Source organism: Desmodus rotundus, chromosome 10 (assembly GCF_022682495.2).
Source record: "Desmodus rotundus isolate HL8 chromosome 10, HLdesRot8A.1, whole genome shotgun sequence".
NCBI classification, from domain to species: domain Eukaryota; kingdom Metazoa; phylum Chordata; class Mammalia; order Chiroptera; family Phyllostomidae; genus Desmodus; species Desmodus rotundus.
Window position 1 is genome coordinate 78,092,837 of NC_071396.1, and position 16,646 is coordinate 78,109,482.

The window sequence follows — 16,646 nt, forward strand, 5'->3', positions numbered from 1 at the left end:
AATTGTGCAGTTAAAGGTTAAAATTAAGGGAGCTAATCGCCCCTATAATCCTTATCTACATTTTTATTTAGTCACCAGGGGGAGCTAATACTGCTCTGTAGGTAGAGAGTCCAAGAATTAGATTTTTAAAAGGAGGAAAAAATTAAATTGATATTGTATTAAATATAATCCTAACACGGTCCACACTGTCCACAAGGCAAATATATCACAGATGCAAAAAAAAAATTAGGGATATATCTTTCTGTTGTTAAACAAAGTTAGGAAAAACTAAAAGCTATCAATTAGTAGCTCGCTGTGCTTAATAGAAGACATAATGTAAACCCACTTATTTATGGATGTCTTCGGTCCTATTAGGGTCTTACTCACCATCTAGATTTTGTACATTTGTCCATTTATTGCACTGACCCAATTATTTTCTTGGTTTGAAGTGCTACTATGATTCTACATTCTAACAGCTAATCATTTGCTCAAAAGCACACCATATAATTACATTATAATTATACTGAAACAAATGTTTTCCTTTCCTTTTGCTTCAAATTCAAATATTTCCTTCTGTTTCAAATATATTTTTTAGCGCTTTTAATGTGTGTTCAAAGAGTTCCACCCAATAATCTACTTAAACTCATTCTACAATTCACACAGGAGGCACAATCCCTTTAAACTTTGAGAAGCTCCAGTTGGAACAAAGAGGGGAATGGGATTCAGAGTTTGTGGAATAATCACCTCTAATCGATCAATTTCCCCCGAAGGTAAAGCTGAAAGAAAGGAGGAGTAAAGAGTTCCAGTCCAATTCCTTGAAGTTTAAAGGGACTAAGCCCTGAGGCACAGTGTGCAATGATTCCTGCCTCCCCTTCCCAAGGCCTATTAAGAGGTCACAGATCTGTGACATTGCTGCCATTCCCCAAAGACAAGGTCCCCAGCCAGAGATTTAGCACAAGAAGAAAGGATAGGAAAATGCCTACTTTTAATAGCTTCTCTAGCAATTCACCTCCCTCTAAAGGAAGTAGATATCTACTGATCACAACTACCCTAAGTAATGTAAAAAACATATATACGTATGCATGTGTGTATGTGTGTCAATACATGTATATGTATAGGCAGTCATGCAAACATGTAAAAATTCAACATCTTCCACTCCAACAGGTTGATTTCCATGTCTGAGAACGGAACAGGCTACATGCAGCAGAACCCTTGTGTGAACACAGCTGTATCCAAATAGCTAAACATGGCCCAGCTTAGAAGACAGACTGAACAGCTGCGGAGGGCCTAGGAAATGTTTGGTCTCTTTTAATTCATCTTCCCCACAAAAGAGGCCCCAATGTTTCCACATTCCAAATACAGCCCTTCATTTATAATGTTCACACTTCTCCACAGGGACAAACTGACAGCTTTAATTACCATCAATGACCATCAAGGACATGGTGGAAATTCTTGAAGATATTCTCCCATGGTTTGTATTCCTGACATTTTATTTACAATTTTTGGCAAATCCTAAAACCACAGAATTAGATGATTATATATTCAATGTTAATTATACAAGTAAGGCGAAACCACTTATCTGAAACACTGCGGTTACATAAGACATCCAAAAGTAGCACTTTTTATACACAAGTAATGTCAATTTTCTTTCTGAATTCTATTCATTTCAAAATGCTAATTTCAAAATCCTCAAGTTAATCAAGGAGCAGGTAATTTGTGAATACAGTTATATATATAATATACATATATATTATACGTGTGTGTGTATACACACAGACACAGGATAGTCTTTGCTTAGGTTTTACTTATAAAAAATAAAGTGAATATACCCATTTATTTTTATTTCTAGGAAATCTCACTCTTCAGGAACGTCCCATTCATTATTAGTAGCTTTCTAGTGATTCACAAGTTTTTAAAGCAGGTTGAGAGTGAAAACACCTAATTTTAAAGTGTGCATCAAAAAACATAGAGAAATATTTCTTAAATTACTCCTTCACCAATCCAACTATTTCATTTTGATAAATTAATATATGTAATAACTCATCATTCATTGTGGGAAAATGTAACTCATAGATACAATCCTTTTATAAATCCCAATTACAATACCCAAAAGCATTCAAAGAGCATCAAGGAAATAATGAACCTAAACATGATTCTTTTATATTCATATTTTGGCAGAAAATTTTACAAACATATCAAGAAGAGAATGGTAGACTACGTACCAATATCAAAACTTCTGCTGCGGCAAAACCAATGTGGAAATCAAAAAGCTTTTAAAGCAGGTAATAGTTAAATTGACCCTTTCTCCAAAACCAGCAAAAGGAGCTCACTCTGCCAACAGCCCAGAGGTTGGAACCAATTATGGAGGATGGCTTTCCTCTGATAAAAGCATAGAAGAACTTAAGGTCCTGCTAGACTAAGAAAATGACACACACGGCCCCATCACTTCCTCTAAAGTTGAAGGAAGCAGAGACTCACTGAGTTGTTTTGCATATGATGAAGTGATTGGCAGCCAAGAACAGTGGTCTCTGAAATACAAGGTACTTATCCTAGGGTAGAGAAGATACTCTGCATATTTAGCAAGCCATCAGAACCAACTCCATCCAGAAACACATCAGGCCTCACTGAAAGAGACCTGGGCACCCTTGCTCTTCCAGTCTCTTCCCACATCTAAGAATAGTGCCGTCCACCGTGACCAATGAATAGATGTATGGGTCACCTCATTTAATGTTAACTAAACTAATTCATGCAAAATCCCCCAATGTTGACAAATGATTTAAAAAGTTTTCTGGAAGAAAACTGAAAGATATTGACAATCAAAAACAAGTAAAAAACAAGGAAATGGTACATCTTGCCCTTTCACTCCTGGATACTGTCATTCACTGTTAAAGGAGGAGTAAGAAAGAAACAATTTAAGCAGATTTTACAAAAAACTGGCAAAACAAAATTGAGATTACCAGAAAATTATTTGAAATACAGGCTTATATCCACCATTGATAATGATGAACCTTACCAAGAAGTTTAATTATGTATGTTCCCTCTTTGGTGGTTTTTGAGATAGCTTTTTCTTCAGCACTCACAGCCATTAAAATAAACTGTCAAAATAAATGAATCTAGACCAGGACTTCAAAACAACATAGTTATTTTTTTTTATCCTAACTAGGAGACATTTTTCTCATTGCTTTTTAGAGATGGGCAGGGGGAAGAAAGGGAGAGAGAGAGAGACATCACTGTGAGAAAGAACATCAATTGGTCACCTTCTCGTACATGCCCTGACCAGGGATCAAACCCACCGTCATGGAATCAATCCGTGACATTTCGGTTCATGGGACAACGTTCCAACCAACTGAGCTACACTAGCCAGGGCAATACATTTATTTTTAAAACCTCTTTGTTTCATCTTTATTTCATTTTTCAATTCTTTTTTTGTAACTCTTGTATCATACACATACCTATGTAGTGTATGAACATAACTTACTATCACATGCTAACATAGTAGGAAGATATATACTAAATTTTTTTAAAGATTTTATTTGTTTATTTTTAGAGAGGGGTAGGGAGAGAGAAAGAGAGGGGGAGAAACATCAATGTGTGGTTGCCTCTCACACGCCCCCTACTGGGGACCTGGCCTGCAACCCAGGCATGTGCCCTGACTGGGAATCCAACCAGTGACCCTTTGGTTCCCAAGCCTGCACTCAATCCACTGAGCCACACCAACCAGAGGTATACTAGATTTTTTTTAATCAAAAAGTTTGAAAATTACTGGCCTAAAAAATAAGAAGTATGTGGAGAAAGGGCTGGGAATGGAAATGATGGAGGCCCTAAAACTGCACTGGGGCTGAGAGGATGAAGTAAGCTAAAAACTGACAAAATATTTTAAGTAGGAAACCAGAAATCGATCAATATGGAGGAAAACAGAAAATAAAATATACAGTGCCTTAAGCCTAACTAGTACTGAAATAGATAATTCATATGCAAAGGTTAATAACAAAATACAAACAATGAATTAACATAGAAACTAATAGAGAAAGATGCAAACAAGTTACTATGTCTTAACCTTAATATAAACTAAAAAGTTAAAATATCATTTATTTCATGCAAATTATTTTAAATAATGAATTAAAATGCAAAAAAGAAAAAATATAGAAAGTTTCAATGTGCTTCTATGAAAATGATGCTTCATTCCATAGAGCATTCAATTCCCTTACTCCCACTGCCAACAGAACTAGCTTTTATGGTACTTGATTTTCCAGTAGAACCAGCCAGTCTTTAATTTGGAAAGAAAAAAATGCCTTTCACTTTAAAAATTCTTTGGCCAAAAATAATCCAGATGTCTAAAAGTCTTCAGTTCACAAAATCTGTGTGAAGATTCCAGGAAGTCTCATCAGTTTTCAAATCAAATTAAGTGAACATATACTATTTCATACTAATGTACAGTGCCTACTCATTGATTCAGTTCATTTTCCTCAAAAATAAGAATCTGTCAGTAATAATATTTGTAAAGGAATCACAAATCCAGTTAGGGTTTTTAAAATCTGGTCTACAAACATGTTCCCCCAAAGTGCAACATTCCAGCTGTCACACATATCTGTACCTACTCATCTTAGCAATAGTGTGATGGGCCAGAGGATTTATAATGAATACAATGCTATTTAGTTTTTTCTGCATTCACACCCAGGCAGATCACACTAATTATGTGAGAGAACACTTAACAGACAACTCAAGTTTGCAAATTAGCAGGAGAGAAGAGAAAAATAACTCAGAACAACAAGCATACAGTATTACCAAATGCACTTTACAAATTTATCCTGTGAAGTGTAGCTTAGTTTTGATGATTTACAATGCTAGTTCTAACTCAGTTTTCTAAGCAAAATAAAGTCTCTGTAATCCCAGCCCTCCCCATAGCACCCTGCTATTAAATCTTTGTTGAGAAGTGTGATGAGACCCCTCTGGCTTCCAGCCCTCCCCATCTCCCGAGGGGATTGGCAAAAAATGATAGGGTTTGTGGATTAGTAAAATGAAAGGTTCTCTGTGCTTTTCCTTCTTTAAATATATATTTTGATAATCTGTCTTCTGCACCAGAGAGTCCCAACAGCATTAGAACGTTGATTTCTCTCTTCCCAGACTCCAGGAAAGAGAGCACGGCTGGGGCAAAACAGGTGGCTTCCCCCTACTGCTACAATTAAAGAGCGGGATTTTAGTTGTTTTTCACCTTTCCCCTTACTCCTTCAAGCAGGGATGAACATAACTTACTAACACATGCTGAATTGTAAACTATGGGAAAACTGCACCATGAGACAAAGAAAGAGCTTATGTTCATGAGTGTACCTTGTCCCTTACTATCTTTAGGGGCTGTTCTTGCTCTTTCTTAGATCAAGATGCTTGTCCAGAATAGAGCCCAAATTCCAGAACAGCCATCGGTATGGACTCCATGAATCGTGTGTGTAAACCTTTAGATCTCGGGGTTTCCTGCTGAATCTGCTGTCTGTGAGTTCAGTCCAGGTTACTGACGTCTACTCATGAACTCACCTGAGGTATACTCAACCCACAAGATGACTTTCACACCTGGGTCCAAAATTGATCATCTTGCTCCACATTTTAACTTCATTTCCTAAAGCCTGGTCTAGTCTGGGCTCACTTGGCAAGATTACACCAGGATTCTTCAAGACCTTTGACACAGAGTGAATCCGTTTCCATCGAGGCAGACTGTCCTAGGAATGTGCTTCTCCCCTGGGGGTAAAAGTACCAACGAAAGCCTCAGCTGAAGGATGGGAGCAATCTCAAAGCAGGGTTTCTCTCAGTTCTCTGACAACAGAACTACCCTGAGTAACTTCCATCTACATCAGACCCTAGAATCCTCAGCCTTCCGTTCTTTTGCAAACAACAAGTTTTAAGATTTCTTTCCTAATTCTACTTGGTAATTAATCCTACAGTACACTATTCAGAATTCCCTCTTTCTTCATGTAAACTGTTCACCCAAAAGTCTTTAGGCTAAGGTCAAGCTGGGTAAGACCACACAAGTAAGTAAAGATTTCAAGATTAATAGAAAGGAAAGGGAAGCCATGAGGAGCAAAGGAAAAAGTTGAAAGAGTATCAAGAGGCTATACAACAGGGAGAAATTAAGAGGAGAAGTCTGGACAATAAAAAATTTAAGAGTCTTGAAGAAACAATAGGAATAAGGAAAATTAGCAAAGATACAAATATGGCTAGATCAAGTTAAAAGACAAAAAGAATAATAAAAGAAAGAGTAAAACTAAGAGTGAAAAAACAACTAGAAATGTCATCCTTTGCTAAACTAGCACTTAATCCACCAGAAGAAGAAAGAAAAAATAAGGAGAAGGGGAAGGGCGTGGGGGAGAAGGGTGAGGAGAAGGGGACAAGAAGAACAAGAAAAGAAGGAAGAAAAACAAGAAGAAAAGCCACAAAGAAAAGAGCCAGCTAAAGCAGCAGGAATCAAAAGTCGGTAAGAGCTGGGCCTCCTGACTTACATTAAAAGGCTGTAACCAAGGAAGAAGGTAAAAGTATCATGTTACCTTTTTAATTAAACTGCTTCCAGCATCTTTAATCTTTTCCAGATTAGACCCTTAGCTAATTCAAGTTTCAACTTTAATATCTTCAACAAATGGGAACGATTCCTGGTTCTGTTTCTCCCTCCTTTTGCTCTCTCCCTGATCCTCCACTTGTGCTTTTTTTCATCAACCTACCACCCTCCGCAAGCAACTATCCTGACCACACCAAGGCCCATCAGGTTTGCCTTTTCTGAAATGTCTTTCAAGTCACAAATCAGCCTCCGCTCCCCTACCTCTGATTCAACTGTGGTATGTGAGCACAGAGCAGATTCTCCGCTTTTAGAAAGCTTAACATCAAGGTAAACCAAGTATTTTATTAGAGTTTGGTTTTTTAATTTTTGAAGAAACACAATATTTAACCCATAAATATTATCTTCTGCATACTATGTGCTGAAAATCCAGCATTTTCTGCACTGATATTAAAGTTGCAGGGTATATAAAGAAGTAGATAACATATAATATATCTATTTCTTTACTATATGATATTTATCTATTTCTATACTATATAATATATAAAGTTGTAAAGAAATAATTTTTTGCTTCTGTTCTATTTCATAGAGCTGAACATAAGAATAACTATATGGCAGAAATTCAGTAATAAGTAAACACTAAGTAGAATTTGAGGTTTGTTTTTTAATTATTTGAATCTGAAAGTTAACCTTTCACATGAGAGATAAGGCAACCTTACCTTTGGTAAGATCTCGTGCAACCAGAGCATGTACTGGCCACGTCAGCCAAGTTCCCACGTCTTTACCTTAATATTACTGTTGATTCTACAGCAATAAAGCTTCCTTTAAAGCATGCGCTATCCCACTGAAAATAGAATTGTACTAATTGCCTGCACTTAGTGGGATTTTCCAAAAATTACGCATTGTGAGAAAAAAATGAATTAAATTAAGTCAATTAAATATATATGAGTTAGAAAATGCAAATAAATCCACATAGAATACCTCTACACATCCAACAAAATGCTAAAATTAAAAAGACTGACAACACAAATGTTAGCAAGGATGCATAGCTAGAACACTCAGACATTGCTAGTAGGAGTGTAAAAGGTTCAGAAGTTTTCATACACTTAAAGCTTACATTTAACATACGCTTATATATCCCACCCTACATGCAACATTTTTATCCCTACTTACTACCTCAAGGGAAATAAAACGTATGTCCACAAAAATATATATACAGAAAAAGGTTCTCAACTTTATTCATAATAACCAAAAACTAAAAATAACCAAAATATCTAACAGAAGAATCAAAAATAAATTATGATATATTTATATGATGGAATGACTACTACCCGCCAATAAAAAAACACCTATACAAGGCGTGAATGACTCTTCCAGACGCGCTGAACAGAAGAGAGTGCATACTGTGCAATTTCACTTCTAAGAAATTCTAGAACATGCAAAACTAATCGACGGTTTAAAAACTTAAAAGCCAGTTACTTCTGTTGGAGCATTATTAACTGGACATGGATAGGAGGGAAATTTCTAGGATGCAAGAAATTATCTTAAGAAGAGTGTGGGTAACACAGATACATGTATTTTGTCAAAATTCATCACATTGTACATTTACGATTTTTAAATTTCAATGTGTGTAAATGTTACATTAAAATTACAGCATTCATCATTATAAACAACCATTAAACTCTACTTAGTTGGCCTGCTTATCGTGATGACATGAGTAAGCCATTCTGAAACCACTTAATGTGTCTTCTAGACTCAAGAAAATGAGTAAATACAGTAAGGTTGATGGAAGCTAAGTTCCTCACTGCTAAAGAAGGGAGTAACAAATAAAAGAAGGAGTAAGATTGGGACATTACCTGAGTGTTGAATTAAATTAGAAGTATCGATAAGAACACAAAGTTCTTATTAGAGAAAAATATATTTATGTGTATATATTTGTATATGTGTACTATTTATAAACATATACATTTCTTAATTCTGTCTGCTGAGAGGGTCTATAACTGACATATTTAGAGCAATAAGCACCCACAGCATGTCTGTCCTCTTAAGGGAACTAAGGCTCCTTGGGGAAAAGGGTGACTGCAGGACTGGGACAAGAACAGAAACTAAGTCCTCAAACAGTGATGGAGACACAGTAAAACGACACAGAATCCAGTTTGAAGGGACTCCTGTTGCCTGAATCTAGGGCAAGCTGGGCATCAAAATAATGACAGCAATGAATTATGAACCAATGACATTCAAAAGCCCATGGTGATATGAATAAATGAAGAAATAAGAAAAGATACTGTAACAAGAGTCCAACTAATAAATACAAAAATTATTAAGTAAATATGGATGTTTTATGAGGATGATATTTATAGGGTGTCAAAGTACTTGTTATTTTCAAAGGGAAAATAGTAACTTTACAGTAGAGAATGTTGGTGGATACCACCTTAAACAAGTATTCAGTGTTAACCTCATCACCTTGGGCAAACCAGCATCACATACTTCCTGATTAGATGCACTGCGGAGGGCACAGCATCACTTTGGTGGTATTCCTGCCATGGAAGTATGTAACCAGACTGTAATCATAGGAAAACATCAGACAAACCCAAATACAGATGGGCATTCTCTGAAGAGCTGGCAGGTACTCATCAAGAAAGACAAAGGCTGAGAGGTCACTCTAGGTGAAGGGAAAGAAAAGAGACTTGGCAATTAAACATTGTCCTAGAGAGAAAAAAATATAGCTCTAAGGGACATTATTGTAATAAGTGTTGACATTTCGATATTGATTGTAGAGTAGAGGTGATAGTGTTCTATGATAAGTGTTTTCCATCCTGATTTTGGTAAGTGTGCTGTGGTCATGTAAGAGAATGTATTTGTTCTTAGGAAATGCACAGGGTATATTTAGAAGGGTGTGAGAGCTTCAACCTTCTCTCAGATGATTAAGAAACAAATTGATGAAAAAGAGAGACAATGAATGATAAAGCATATGGGGTAAAATGTGAACAACCAGGAATCAGGTAAATGGAAGTATGGGAATTACATGTCTTACTTTTGCAATCGTTTTATGGATTTGGAATTGCATCAAAATAAGTTACCAAAAACCACAAAAAACATGTGCATGGCCAATATTTATATAAGCTTCATCAATTCTCATACTTATGTTCCAAAAATAATAATGGATTTTCTGAAAGGAAGAAGATTCTATGGCCTTATAAACTCACTCACTATAACCCCTTTTTGAAGAGCTACAGTGCACTTTAATAAAGAAGCCTATGTAACTGGACTTAATCCAACATTTCCACAATAATCTGTGTCAGAAAATCTGATTAAAATGAAACACCTATTAAAATCTTACAATATCAATATTCTGTGGAAAACAGTTGGAGAACAAACTTGTCCAGTATTTCCTACACATGGTTAATTAAAGAAAAATTTGTACTCGAAAAATAAGGTAAAGAGAGAAAGAGATCTACAAACACACACAGAGGAGCAGGGTCAGATTCAAATCGTAAGAGAAAACTGACGTGAATCTAAAAAACAGTATCTAAACATCCCACCTTGTCTCACATAGCATGTTTTTGTAGGATATATTTTTAACGAGAGTAGAAACTTCATAAACTGAGCTTTAGTTTCTCCAACCATTAAATTGAACATGCCATGCTTCATGCCATTTTAAATCTGATTCTTCCCATGAACTGCAGAGCAGAATAGCTTTTGTGCCTTCTTGAGTACCTACTGTGGGCCAAAGGCTCAGAGGGTACAATGATAAGTGAGACACCGTTCCTGCCGTCCACGAGCTTTGAGACTACGGAGGGAGATGGAAACGTTAACACACTCAGTGCAAACTATGACATTCAAGAACGAGCGTCTGATTATGGGACCAAAAAACGGCACTGAACTCAGGCAGAGAAGGACCAGGGGAAGTTCCCTTGAGGAGACAATACATAAACAAAAATAAACCAATGCATGCTAAGTTTCTGCATGCTCTAATTTTCATTTGAAGAAAAATATTCAGAAGGAATTTTTAAACTTTATTTTAGCCACCCAGTGTTAGCACCCAGAGGGCATCACTGTAATTTTTCTAGTGTTCACTAAAATATACACATTATACTACACAGTTAAAATGCAGGTACAATTCGAAATCTAAACACTCACACTGTGACTCTGGGTTTGCTATAAACCACCATCTTAGAATTCTTTCCAAAGCACTTCAAGACTTACCTAGGTATTCAAGCATAGGGGTACAATAATTGGAAGAGGGGGAAAAAAAAGAACAAACTGAAAAAATCAGAAACAGAACAGTATATGAGAAGACAAGAAGCGATAAGTATTGTTTACCTGTCAGCTGACATTGATTGATCTTGTGCTCTGTGATGTCGCTCAGCGACTCGAACACCTGCAGGCAGCTGTCACAGCTGTGCACAGCCTCGTCCTCCAACTCCTCTCCGTCTTCCGGCCTCTTCTTACAGTCTAACGCCTCTCCATCTTCAGCCTTGTCTTCAAGTTTACAGTTGGGGTCTGAAAAAAATCACGACTGTAAGTATAGGGTTTAAAGACAGGTTCTTGTAAAGTAACATTTAATCTTCTTGGTACCAAAAACAAGAACACAGTTTTCCTTCAAGCTGCAATGGGAGGGCCTTACGGCAGACTTTATTACAGCAGAATCAAACGTCAGCCTTCCCTAAAATTTTCAATGTGGGATGACTGGAAGTTTTCCTTTTTTCCTCCACCATGCAGCCCTTTCCCCATCTCCTCTTTCAAATCATTTACCACCCTTCTTGGCCTTTTAGGGGGTTTTGCATTTTAAAAAAAAAAAAGATAAATCACTTTTAAAATTAAACAGTCTCCAATGGAAAGGGAAAAAAGCACTGTGCTTAAGAATGAATTCCTTTTCTGCTAAATATACTCTTTCAGGGGAAATTACCAGAATTAACCAAAAGTCTAGAATAAGCTAAGCTAATTACCATATGCACGAAATTGACCTTTACTTATAAACTGGTCCAAACACACAGTTCCCCCATTATTTGCTAGACAGCGATAGCAAAATAAGCTCTACCACACAGTGAAACATTCTTACAAACATAAATTCAAGTGTAAGTATATTGGCATGTCTCATCTTGAAAACTAGCAAAAAAAAATGAAACAAAATATCCAAACAACGATAAATTATAATCAAATCAACAACAACTTGAGTTGGCATTAGCAACGTCAAAAGCTAAATAATGGGAGAACTAAAAATAGTAAAATTCTACTCCTAAACATGCTATATACATAGCAGTGGGGAATTAACGAGTAGAACACAAGACATATTTTCACTTCAAGCTCAATAAACACTTAAAAGAACTTTTTGATTCTTTCTGCTGTCCTCTGACTTATTTTAGGGAAGTTCTCCCGAACATCATGGTGCCGCTGCCCCTCCAAGCGGGAAAGCAAAGGCTGGGGAGGATGGGAGAGAGACCTGCCTCTTTAGGGGTAATTAGGATAATATGATCTATGACTTAATTTATAAGACATTAATTTCTAATAGCAAAACGTCCTCCACAGTCCAAAATGAATTATGTCTCAAAATAGAGTAGGTATTGAAATAGTTACAAAAGAGTCACATCAACATACCTAAGAAACATGTAATACATTATCTGTAGTCAAACTTTTCTAATATGGGAGGGTAAATATTTGAAATGTTACAATCAAGAATTCACAGAAAGAAAATTCGTCCAGATTTCTGAGAAAAGTTAGCAAGTGTCTGAAAGTGCTTTCTGCTGTCTTGCATGTAACACCCTTCTACAACCCTTACTTCTACAAGTAAGTACGCTCCCCCTTCGCTGGCAGTCGTTCCCAGGCCTTTCTTCACATCTGCAATAACCTTAACTATATCACCACTCTGCAAATGACTTATGCATGCCAAAATCAACTTAGAGTCAACATGTCTAACAATCTCTTGGGTTTATGGAAAAAAGCAGAATTCCCATTTCAAAGAGCAAGTAGTATTGTCTGATTTTTTGTTTCTTTGTTTTTTTTATTTTTTTAAGAACATACTGTTGAAGTAAATTGGTGATTTGGGTTGATTTGCCATCTGGAAAATTATTATCTCAACACTCTCCACAGTGCCCATTTTGCCATACTGGAGTTTTACCTGCTCATTCCTGGGAGAGTAATCAGAGGATCTTTTTTCGTTTGTCTTGTACTTTGCCCAGCACAGCATCGTGTCCAGGTGAGTGCTTAGTAAATACTGTTTAATGATGACGGGAAGTTAAAGAAGAGGGGGCGGGGAGTACATAAGAGAGTCCTTTGCTGGTATTTTTTCTGTAAACAGGAAACCTCCAAGTCAAAGACCAGGTACCTCCAAATGAAAAAGCACCTTACATGCCTACGTTTTCCAAAATTGACACTCTGTGATACCGGACATTTGACTTTGCTAGTTTCAAATGTTTCATCTACAACTACAAATGCAACTAATGGGTAATGGTTCGAGGATCTCCAAAAAAGTAAAATCAAGTGGTAAAATACTGCCAAATCAGAGAGTAATTCAGGAAAATAAATAACTGCCCAACTACAGCATCTCGGCCCCCACGGCATTGAATACTTGTTGGAAGGCAACGTGCACACTGAACACTCTGAGTTGTTTAGCATGAGTTCCCAGTTTCTCATAAAAATGACAGCACTCAGGGAAATGTGGGTGCTAGGTCTGCATTTTAATACCATTATTTAAGTGCTACACATCACGTTTGCAGACCTGTTTGTTTTTAAATAAGGAAACACTCTGAATACTTTGAGTAGTATGCCGAGAAAAATGATAAAAACTTGCCTTCCTTATTATTCAAGAATATGGACACTTTACACGAATCTAATATCAAAAATACCGAACAAATAGGAATGCATACATGATGCTTTAGCTCTTAAATGCTAAAGTACGACTCCAGGCCATGCTTCTGACACTGTGGCTAGTTATTAAAATGAGGGTCATTTTAACACTAATAAAAAAATGTTTTTGTTTCCACTTCTGCATTTACAGATAGAACCCTTCGGGGACTGAAGCCAGTCAAGCTTATTCACTTGTGCTGCAACTTTAGGACGCATGCTCCAGCCAACTGGCGAATTTGTTTTTAGGTCACCACTTAAGAGGGACCCTCTGGGGGGTGGGTGCGATTAGAGCCCAAGATGCCTTAGCGTAATGAGTGCTGGAATCTCAGTCTCTCTTCTCGTAAGTAGATTTTCCTCCAGTCTCCACTTCCATGAAAAATCCTTTCTCTCCCATTCAAAGGATGTGTTTATTTGTGTTATGGGTCTCTGTTCCTGATGTCAGTCGATGTAGGAAGATTCTAGAAAGCTTACATTGTCGACCATTTCTTTCCCACAGGTGGCTACACTTCAATAATTGCACATGGCCTTAGTTATGTAGTTTTTATAAAGTCCTCTGAGATCCAATCATAAAAAATAATTGTATTACCCTGCTAGCCATTCAAACCTCTGACTTCAACCTAAGGGGTTATAAATACAAGGCCCATGCCTGTAAGTACCGCCCCACCCCCAACACCACTGCAAGAAGAACAATTGTTCTTCCAACTCTACCGTTGTGTGTGCTGTAAACCAGCCAAAGGACAATACTTTTAAATATCCACATCCCACCTGCACTGGGACCACAAACCCCACCGTCGCCGCAGGCACTTTTCTCTGTCCTTTGCCTTAAAGGATGCCCCAAACCTGTTTAGGCCACCACACAGACCTCACCTGCACACCAGCTTTCCCCTGATCCCTTCAAAAAGGTGCTACAAAACACTGGATTTGTAGTGTCCTGACCTGGATAAAAGGCTTAATTTTGGAACAAAGACACGATTATTATGACAAAAATAAAGGGCAGCTTTCTGTTTCCAATTTTATTAACATGACTTATAAATGAAAATTTAAAAGAAGTCTGATTTTCCCCTTATTGTGCTCTCTGGCAGGTGGTTCTTTACTTTTCATCCTCCTCTTCATAAGCGTTGCTATTGCTATAACTTGGTTTAATAAAATTACAACTTTGGGGAAAATGAAAAATTGCACTGGCCTAAAAGTGTTGGAGGCCATAAACCCTGGACTTCAATTAATTTCAAGTGTGGGATCAGTTTAAGGCCAACCAGCAGAAATTCTATTCTGTCCATGTAAAAATGAGGTTTCACCACATTTACTTTTTATAACCTATATAAAAGTCAAGTAAAAGTAATGAATATCTAAAAGCCATCTCAGTGGACTGGCAAAGACTATCTGTATTCTTGAAACTCATCTTACATATTTCTCCTTGTGCAACAAGGATCCCATTCCTGATCAAAGCGAAAATGTCAAACCATTGAGAAAACAGCCCAATTTCCAATCCATTTCACTGCCTACAAATAGACCTCCTTCCAAGCCACTTTTGCATGGAAAAGCACTGGCAATAGAAAGAAAAACCAAGAGATCATGTGGTTGTAATTATTACCAGGCAAGGAATATTTCTGCAGCTCAGTGGTAAAGTAAAACTCTGTCGCTCTCTGCTCCCAATAGTGTCCATCGCAAAACAACTGCCTCATTAAATCTCTGCAGTAAGATTAATATGCCGTAGCTGCACTACATTTATAACTTGGTACTTTATAAAAAGCGCATTTAATGGTAAGAGCCAGAGCCTAGATACAAAGTATTACTATAAAAACTTCTGGCAGCCAGTACACAGTGCAGGCCCTCTGTCCTTCTTGCAGGAGATATAAATGAGGCTTTTCCTGGTTCATTGCAAGCCTGAAGCCCTACCTTAAAAACCAGAGTCAGTTTTAATGAGAGTAGCAGAAACGCAAAATTCTGTGGATGATGTAAATATGAACGCAAGAAGATACTTAACAACTAAGATTGGCAAGAGATGAATGAACCCAACATACTCCTTACACACGTGCGCGCACGCACACACACACACAAAACTGGGCCATTTCCTAACAGTTTGTTCTCTGGTAATTGCCAGGTTTTCACCAAATTAAACCACCATGACATGAATTACTCAATGTAAAACCCACCCACACAATGCCAGTTAAGTTCATGAAACTACCAACTAAAAAATGCATACTGCCTCAAAAAAAAAAAAAGCAAAAGCAAACAAGTCCTGCCTTCTTTGCGATGACCATGACCTCCTGGATCTTATTACACACAACTACAGATAATAAACATTCAAGAAGAAGTGGCTCCTTACAAATACAATGTTTCATGACCAACATTACATGACTAGTAGATGAGTACAAATACAATGTTTCTGTTACTTTAGAAAGCTGCTTAAGTTCTTTCTTCCAAGGATAGCTTCTGAAAACTAATTTTAAAAACACATGGTAAAATCCAATGTCTTATTTTCAGGAACTCTGTGATGAATAAGTAAGTAAAAATTTAAACAAATATGTTCCAAGCCCAAATCCCTCCAAATCACTATAAATGATGCACTTCAGGTTAACACCATCTCGTATCGAATAATTACCAATTGTCCAACGTTGTTTGTGAAGTTTACATAGGTACATACACTGGCCTTCTGAGGTCGGCTGACATACTTAGAAGTAAGCGCCCAAAAAGAAAACTACATTCTGTGTGTTTGGAGCGAACCATGTCTGAAAGAGCTCCTCCCCTAACGAGTGCATTCAGATCACTTTCGCTGATTTGTCTTCACACTTGTTAAGAACACAAGAGGAGTAACCTTCAGGCTATGAAAAGTTAACAAGGAGCACACAGCCTTCCTACTTTTCAAAAACCAAAGGGCGGGATCATTATTTTGTGCTTTCTGGGCTCTACATGTGCATTCTAACTTGAAATCCCCTAAGATAAAAACAGATTGAGGGAAAATAAATTGCACACTGTTATAAAATGGCAAGCGGGCTCTGATGAAGGAATGCAGCATTACCAGACTGCGCGGCCGCCTGGCCCATACCCGCTTGCTGCTCTGCTGCTTCATTCTTTTCTACTGTCAGGAAAAGGTAAACAAACAAACAAAACAAAAACAAAAGTAATTGGTGGGGCGGCTAAGAATGAGCACCCCAAACATGGGCAGGGCAGCGACAGCAATCCCAGGCAGGGACCTGACTGGACCCAACAGGTCCCAAGAGTTCATGTGGTAACGGAGGGAAATGTGCTCTTTTTCCTTTTTCTGAAATGTTTATTTTCTATC

The 16,646-nt window shown here is 37.4% G+C and overlaps 1 protein-coding gene across 3 annotated transcripts in view; it reads right to left on the reverse strand.

The window, feature by feature from the left end:
• The window catches only part of ZNF521 (zinc finger protein 521), a 281,402-nt gene that overhangs the window by 240,545 nt on the left and 24,211 nt on the right, over positions 1-16,646 (reverse strand). For all 3 annotated transcript variants that reach the window (XM_024580461.4, XM_045187887.3, XM_045187888.2), the window contains one exon: positions 10,841-11,020. Coding sequence is in view for 2 of the 3 variants with exons in the window: in XM_045187887.3 (XP_045043822.1) it covers positions 10,841-11,020 (180 nt within the window). In the remaining variant the exon portion in view is untranslated. The remainder of the gene's footprint in view (positions 1-10,840; positions 11,021-16,646) is intronic.